Consider the following 8,787-nt stretch of genomic DNA (forward strand, 5'->3'; position numbering starts at 1 on the left):
TAGTGCAGACAGTCCGCGGATTTAAGACACAATTGGTTCCTGAAAATCACGTCTTAAGTCAAAACGTCATAACTCTGAACCAATTTTCCCATACATACATGTTATGAATGGGGGAGCATCATAAAGTCAAAACCAGCGTCGTAAAGCTGATTTTATTCTTCAGTTTATAAATGTCGTAAATGCCATTTGTCTTAAGTCAAATGTCATAAAGTCGAGGACTGCCTGTACAAACTGGCACAGCTCCACTGATTCAAATGAAGTTATGTCAGTTTACACCATCTGGGAATGTGGCCCAGTATTTTTCATTTTAAAGTCCCCCACACTCCCTTTTTTACTTTATCTCCTTCGAAAATCCATCAGTCTAGCGGCCATAGTCCTCAGGGCGTCATTCACGTCCTTGTTTCTCAGGGAGTAGACCAGAGGATTGAGCAATGGGGTAACAAGGCTGTAGAGAAGGGAGAATATTTTGTTTAGGTTTACAGCTGAGTTGGCTTTCGGCACAATGTAGACCATGGCCAGAGCCCCGTAGAAAGTGCTGACCACAGTAAGGTGGGAGGTGCAGGTGGAGAAGGCCTTCTGCCTTCCGGTGCTGGAAGGGTTTTTTACTATCGCTGCTATGATGAATGCGTAGGATGTCAGGGTTAGCAAGAAGGGGATCAGGGTGGCTGTAGCTGCTAGCAGGAATGATGCTAAAGTGATCAGATGGGTGTCACTGCATGACAGCTTTACCAGGGGCATGAAATCACAGAAGAAATGGTCAATTTCATTAGGGCCGCAGAAACGTAGCCTGTAAATCCAGGCAATTAGCACTGGGTTGAAGAGGAAGCCACCCAGCCAAGAGCAGGATGCCAGCTTAATGCACACCCTCCGGTTCATGAGGGTCATGTAACGCAGAGGGTTGCATATCGCTAAGTAGCGATCGTAAGCCATCACCGTTAGCAGCAAGATCTCTGTGGCAGCCTGGGAGCCAAAGATATAAAGCTGCGTGACACAGCCACTGAAGGAGATCGCCACGCCCTTCTCAGCCAAGAAACCTTGCAGCATTTTGGGGACTATGTTGGACGTGTACCAGATATCCAAGAAGGACAAGTTTCCCAGGAAGAAATACATGGGGGTGTGGAGGCCCTTGTCAACCAGAATAGTGACAATGATCAGGGTGTTCCCAGCCACGGTGGTGATGTATGTTAGTAGAACCAGCACAAAGGGACCCGTCTGGAATGGGTAGAGGTTCCTGAACCCGCGGAGGATGAATTCTGTAATGTCACTTTGATTTCCCCTCTCGACATCTGTCATGTGCACGGTTTCTAGAGAAAGCACAGTGCATAAATCAAGCACAGACAGACAATAAACCAGAAAGATTCTGGGACTAGACCCGCCTTTAAAATGCAGTCCTATGTCAATAAATGGCTTTCATCCCTATGGTTGCAAAACCAAACACCATCTACTGAAAGAAGATTGATCACCACCAACAAATTGAGAGAAATGGGATGTCTTACTGCCTGAATTAGATTAATCATGGAGGTATTCAAGAAAAGATGGACCAAATGGAATGAAATTATAAGAAAAATCACGCATGTAATTGTCACAAAAACATTGGATGGAATTTTCCAAAGCTGCCTAGGGGATTAGGATGCCAAATTCACATTAATTTTAAAGGGAACTGAGCATCCGAGTCTATTAGGGTGCTTTGAATATTCCCTCCTTTATATTTACTTGCTGTGGGCATATGGGAGTTTGGCATGCAACTCCCATTAAACTACAAAAATCCCACCTGTAACTCACTGAGTATTACAATCTATACTGTCTCAGTTTTGCTGGTTCCCCAGACCTTCTTATTAGTTGCTCTGAATATTTATGTAACAATATAATTTGAACTATCAACAATTCTCCTTATCTTAAATAAAAAAATTGGGGCCAGATTTCCAAAAGGTATTTAGGCATCTAAAGATGCAGATAGTTGCCTAGTGAGATTGGCAACAGCACCTAAGCAGTTTAAGTGCCTAACTCCCATTGGAATCAATGGGAGTTAGGTGCCTAGGTGCTTTTGAAAATCTCAGTAGGCATCTATCTGCATCTAGCCTAAAAACATTAAAAAACCTGGCCCTTAGTAACTAAATTTAGTTCAGCTCTGAAAAGGAACTGTTTTAAAATGACTCCTTTTCACATCACAAATGAAGCGAGAAAGATGAGGCTCTGTTCCGTGCTGATGAAGACTCACCGAATTGAAATTGTTACTGCTTTTAGCATTTCAGAGCCTGAGGCAACACAGCCTCTGGGGTAGAGCCCACCCAAGTTTGAGGGGGGTGGGGGCAGGTTTAAAATTAAGAAGTATCAGAAAAGCGAAAGAGGTGACAGAAAGAGTGATTCCAAATGGCTTTCCAGTTGAGATGTTGGGGTTAAGAATTGGACAGAAGGAGGCAAAGAGAATGTTTTTTACCAAAATCTTTGATCTGATCCCTTGCTCCCTATAGCTTTGGGAAGATGGGTGAAGAATCCAGAGCTACATCCAAGAGCTACTCCAAATTTCATGGCTGAGGATGGTGGGCTGCATGGCACAGCTTTGTGTCAGGGCACCCAGGACTTCTTATTTTTGTGCCAATCAAAATAAATAAATAAAAAAAGAAAGAATAGTGAAACATCAGCATTAAACACAGGACAAGACCCCGAGCTGGGGAAAGTCACCACAGCTCCGTTGTACTGTAACTGGAGCCGCACAGTTTTACACCAAATCTGTGCGACGGAGGAGGTCCGACTAGATAATCATCACAGACCCTGGCCTTAAAAATCTATGAAGGTATGAAAATCACAAGAACAAATTATTTTAGCTCTTCCTGCCCCTTTTCATTGCCCCAAGTGCTCTGCACTCCAGTCAAACATACCTCTATCAACACTTATCTCTCAATTAAAAGCTACTTGGTGGAAAATCTGTTCTGGGTGAGACTGAGGAGCAGTGTCCAGCGCTGGTGGAGGGATGATGTGGACTCTAAATAGGAGAAAAAATACAGATGGATCAGAGATGATTGTAATTGAAGTTTGTGTTATCCTCAGGTGTCTAGAGAGTCAGTGAAATTCTCAAAAGAACCAAAAGGCCAGTTTTTCAAAAGTATTTAGGCGCCTAGAGGTGTAGATAGGAGCCTTGGAAATAATAGCCATCATCAATTATTTTGTACACTCTCTTTGTGCGAAGGTTAATGATGACACAAAATGCAAGTCAGTGGAGAATCAGGGCCCTTATAGCTAGGCAATGTAGATAAAATGGAAATTATTGTTAAACACCACAGCTGTGAGGAGCTGCTCCCAGGACTGAAGGAATCTTGTTCTATTTAATGTTATCCCAAGATTGATAGATTTCTGCCCATCATCTCCCCTGCAACTTAAATCAACATGTACTGGAGACAAACATTCTTATTCTCTGTAATTAACCCATATTTGAACTCTATACTCTTCCTACTCATGTCCATTGCAAAACTCCCATTGACTTCTGCATGAGTAGGACTGGACTACTTTTCTCTAGAAAATATAGTTTAAGATAAAGTGTTCTGGGCCAGATTTTGATCTCACACCAACACAGCAGCACAGATATTGAAGGCTGTGGTATGACGGACAGACAGACAGACAGACAGATAGTTAGATTAGATAGCAGGGGTGGGTCCATAGCTGGTATAAATCAGTGTAGTTCTTGTGAAGTCAATGTAGTTACGCTGATCTACACCAGCTGAGGATCTAAACACAGGTGTAACTCTTTTGAAGTTCATTGTTGTTATACTAATTACGATAACAAATGGAATATGAACTATATATGATAATATTTAATTATATACAATTCCTTCTCCTAAGAAGAATATTTTCCACTGTGTATCAAGCACTTTCCAAATACTTAAGAAGGACAATCTCTGCTTCGAGGAGCTCCCAATTTAAGGACAGACAGATAGACAGAGGTCAGGGGAAGGGGAATAACCAGAGACAACATATATACAATTTACACTCATTTATGTAGCTATAACAGCAAGATTCAGCAAAAACAGAGTGGCAGGACTGGGTGTTTAAGAGGGACTCACACTTGTAGAGGGTAGGAATAGCTCAGGGAGGCTGGACTATGAATGGGTGGCTGCATGGAAGATGGCACGGAGGTGACTGGGTGAGAATCTGACAAGAGGGAGAGTGAGGCTGGATGTATTAGTGGAGGGCGTGGGAGGCTTGACAAAGAGAATATCAGTAAGGGGAAGCAGAGCTGTGTAGAGCTTTGAAGGTAGTGACGAGAAGCTTAAATGTGATATAATATTGGTTGGAAAGCCAACAGAAGGATTCAAAAGGGAATTACATGATCAAAGTGATGGGAAAGAAAGAGGAGTTTAGCAGCAGCATTTTGTGGGGACTGAAGGGGGTCAGTGTGTGTGTCTAGGAGGTCAGAGAGGAAGGTGTTGACGTGATGAAAAATGAAGTTATACTAATGTAAAACTGGTGAAATTAAGATCAGAATTAGAGTCCATTATAATTCAGTAAGTTGTCTATAGATTCATATTTTGCATTGGTTCCTCAATTAGACAATTTCAGGTCAGATTCTAGAAAAAAGCCAATGGAGTTACTCCACCTTGACACTGGTCTAAAGTTGGGCAAAACAAAATGCAAGGAACCCAAAATTCTAGGTGACTCTGAAAAATGGCGAAAATTTAATATTGTTACTTTTGCAATAATTTCCTTCTTGCATATCTCACATAATGCAATATAATATAATATAATATAATATAAATAACATGCACTTACCTGATCAATCCCAGGCAGGTTTCAGGGTTTTGGCATCATTGAGTCACTTTCCTCTCCTATTTTATTCAAAGATAGAAAAATAGATAAAAAGGAGAACAATTCAGGTATGAATACCAGTAACCAATCTTTTATGAGATCTAATTTCGTTGACCAAATAGATCCAATTGAAATCAGAGCTAGTTCCAGGTACTAGAATCAAAATGTATTCCAGCCCTATTGGAGGCTACTGTTACCAAACAGTTGTCTCTCCTGTGGGAGAGATAGAAGTCTGACACTCTGATGTGCAGATGAATCATGTTATGACAACATGTGTGGTTTTCAGGGTTTGCTCTTTATACTTAAAATCATGGCATTTCAGGACAGAGACCCTGAATCGCTCAGAGCTTTGGATCTCAGATGGGCTCATTAAATCATCTTTATATCTCATGGGATCTGGAAAGAATCATTCCTCGTTGTATTGATGTCAAATGTTTTTCAAGAACTCACATGTTCTCTTTGTCTCTTTTCCAAGCCTTTTCCACACAAAGAAATAGCACTGGGTTTAACTTAAATTGCAGTTTTTAAACTGAGGCCTTCTCTACATACAAATGTGCACCATTTTAATTAAACCAGTTTAGTTTATCTGGTGCAAACCCCAGTGTGGACACACTTATTGCAGGCTATGAGTGGCTTATTCATAAATTCATAGATTGTAAGGCCAGAAGGGCCCATTAGTAAATCAACTCTGACCTTCTGAAGAACACAGGGCAAAGAACTAGTGATTCCTGTATCAATTTTGTATGAGATAGAACATATCTTTTAGAAAGACAAGAAATCAGTCTTGATTTAAAGACTCCAAGCTATGGAGAATTCACCACATCTCTAGATAAGTTGTTCCAATAATTAATTGTGCTCAATGTTAAAAAAAAAATCCTTATGGTAAGAACTTGAACCAGCATCACCAACATCCCTTGTGATGGCCCTAACCACCATTGGCTACTCTAGGGTCTTGTTTGCAGTGTGAGAAACATTATCATCAGAACTGATACGTTTCAGTGAAAAGTTTTGATTTTGAGGAGTCGGCATTTTACGACTGGAAAAAAGTTTTTCAGAAAAATTCCTGACCAGCTCTACTCTTAACCTTCTCTTGGATAAACTAAATACATGGAGCTTCTTAAATCTCTCACTCTAAGGCAGATTTTCTGGACCTTTAAATAGTCTCATAGCTCTTTTCTGAACACTTTTCATTTTTTTAGCCTAATTTGTTCCTAATTGACTTAAACTAAACCAAAACAAGCCACTCTTAAAAGAAAATAAGAGTGTCGACAAATGGGGTTTGCATTGCTTGAAATAAATCAGATTGAATTTCCAATCCCGTGCAACTCTCCATGTAGACAAATGCTGATTCAGTTAAACGGCTGCAAATCCCTGCATGGAGAAGGCCTTTTCTACACACAAAAGGTGTTCCACTTTAACTGTGGACTCAGCAATACCGGCATAAATGTGGAGAAGTCAATGATTGAAATTCTTGAAGCTGCCTAAGGAATTTAGAAGCCCAGTTCTCAAAACTGATGGGAATTGAGGCATCAAAATTTTTTAGGGGCCTCTGAAAAATCTCAGCCTTCTGCATGCAAAGGATGGAATAATAGAAGAAAATAATGGAATATTATATATGGGACTTTGGAAATACAGAACAATCACCCAATATCAACCTCTCATTACTCACTATGTCACAACAGGTTTTGACAAACAAAAAATCTATACAGCAGGTTGGTTGGAACATGTTTTTGTTTTTTTCCCCAGGGAAAATTTTGAGTTTTTGTCAAAAAAAAAAAAAAAAATGGACACCCCCCAAACCAATTATTTTCAACAATCAAAATCTAAAATATTTCAGCTGAAAACTGAACAATTTTTGGCCAAAAACTAAAACATTTTCAGACAAAAACGACCACCCTCCAAAATTTGTTTTTTTGGTTTGGGCGTTTCAGTTTCTGATGAAAAATCAATAATTTGCAAGGGAAGCATATACTTTCCATGAAAAAATTCATTTAATCAAATTCCCAATTCTCTGAAAAAAGTTTTGATGGAAAATTTTTGACCAGCCCTAATAATCTGGTTTGTCTGACTCAGTTAATTATCCATGTCTAGAATGTTCTTCATAGTCACATCTTTGCATTACACTAAGGTGTAATAGAGATGGTTGGAAAATATTGGTCAAATGAGGTTTGGATTAGAAACAGGGTGAGGGTGGAAATCATGAACATTTTAGTGATTTTCCACCCTCATTTTCTTACCAGATCCATTGTGTACATCAGAGGAGCTTGGAAAATTTCATTCACTAATGTATGTAGAAATAGATGTGAGAGTTGTCAATGGATGTAATTATTTGCAATATAAGCTCCACTTAAAATAGAAGGAAGTCAAGCCATATCATTGTCTTTATTTTTGATGTTTTAAAAAACAAAATTACAAACAAATTGAAGGTGTGTGTCAATAGGTAGAATTTTGGACCTTATGTTAAAGCAAAAACATCACTTTGACAAGCAGACATGAAGCACTGTGTTGTAAGACAGTGGAACTCTACTGAAGTCAAAGGACAATGTACACTAGGATCTACATCTGTGATTATTACATGTAGTTGGAAAACTAGGATTTTTGCCATGATAATTGTTACAGGAAAAATTCCCATTTGACAAATTCCACCAGGAAATTCCAGTGTGGGAAATTTTGAAAATGTGGGAAAGATTTTTTGTCACCTTCCTTCTCACACTTTCTTACCATTTCCCAAAATTTTCCAGCTGGGAAAAGTGAAAGTGCTATTTATTTGCTCAACTTACTTAGGTAACTTTTGCAAGCTGGAAAACAGACAGGAAGTGCAGAAAATCCCACAGTTTTGAAACAAATAATTTCAGAAACACCAACAAATGTTGAGATTATTTTATTTGCAGAAATATTTCATTTTCGCTGAAATTGTTTCTTTTCCAGACTTTCAACATAATATTTTTCTCCTGGGGGAAAAAAAAAGTAAAATAATTTTTGATTAAACCCTATTTTCCATTGCAAATTTTTTTGTTGGAAATTTTTTGGCCAGCTCTACTGCAGAGAATTAGGTTAACATATATTATCTCATGAATTCAAAAAATCCAATAGACATTGTTGATCAAAAATATCTTCAACCAGTTAAAGGTGCTCACACAAGGCACCATTTAAACTGAAAGTACCTCCTTAACCCATGTGTAGGAAATTAGAATGACTGATCTATTGTTGCCATGACTTTTTACATATTGCTAATTAAAAAAAACTACTTTGATTCACTGTGACTCTACTAATTGAGGTTCAAAACTAATGAGAACTAATCATAAGATGTTTGTCTCCCTCAACGCTCATGAAAGTCTACGTCAGCTCAAAATGACGACCTGTTTTCTACAACCCTTATTCAGACTGGGGAGTGTGTTAGAGCTGGTCTGCTGCATCCTGCTCCTGCATGGCACCCCATGGAAGTTAAAATGCAGGACTAGGGCCTTGCTCTCCGAAGTGCTATTTAAATCTATGGGAGTATTTTTTAGTGACGTTTGGATTTTCAAAGGGGCCAAAGGGAGTCACGAGTCCAATTCCCATTAAAAGTTAATGGGGTTCATCATCTAATTCCTTTATACCCATTTGAAAATCGCAGTGTTAAGTCACTACCTAATGTGCCTGAATTACCACTGGTTTATTCCACTTTGTGTTGTGTAACTCCATCAATGTTCAGTGAAGTCATATAGACTTAGCACTGGAGTAGAACAGTGGGGAATCAGGCCCCATAGAGATCGCAGAATCAGGCCTTGAGTGAGAACTCCAGGAACCCTGTGACTTCAGTGGAACTGGGAACCCCAGGCTGAGATTTTCAGAGTTGCCTAGGGGATTTGGAGGCACAATTTCCATCACACATAATGGGAACTGCACATCCAAAAGCCTTTGGTGGCTTTGAAAATCTCATTCCGATGGCTGACCAGTCCCCCAGTGAAGGTCAGCAAAGAGGCTACAATGGGCTACCCCAAATGC

At 39.5% G+C, this 8,787-nt stretch overlaps 1 protein-coding gene across 1 annotated transcript; it reads right to left on the reverse strand.

Moving 5' to 3' along the window:
• Positions 1 to 336: 336 nt before the first annotated feature.
• On the reverse strand, positions 337 to 1,293 carry LOC128847435 (olfactory receptor 11A1-like). Its single transcript, XM_054046820.1, has one exon. It carries the CDS (start codon positions 1,291 to 1,293, stop codon positions 337 to 339), a length of 957 nt encoding a protein of 318 aa, XP_053902795.1.
• Positions 1,294 to 8,787: the final 7,494 nt, after the last annotated feature.

Source organism: Malaclemys terrapin, chromosome 13 (genome assembly GCF_027887155.1).
Source record: "Malaclemys terrapin pileata isolate rMalTer1 chromosome 13, rMalTer1.hap1, whole genome shotgun sequence".
NCBI classification, from domain to species: domain Eukaryota; kingdom Metazoa; phylum Chordata; order Testudines; family Emydidae; genus Malaclemys; species Malaclemys terrapin.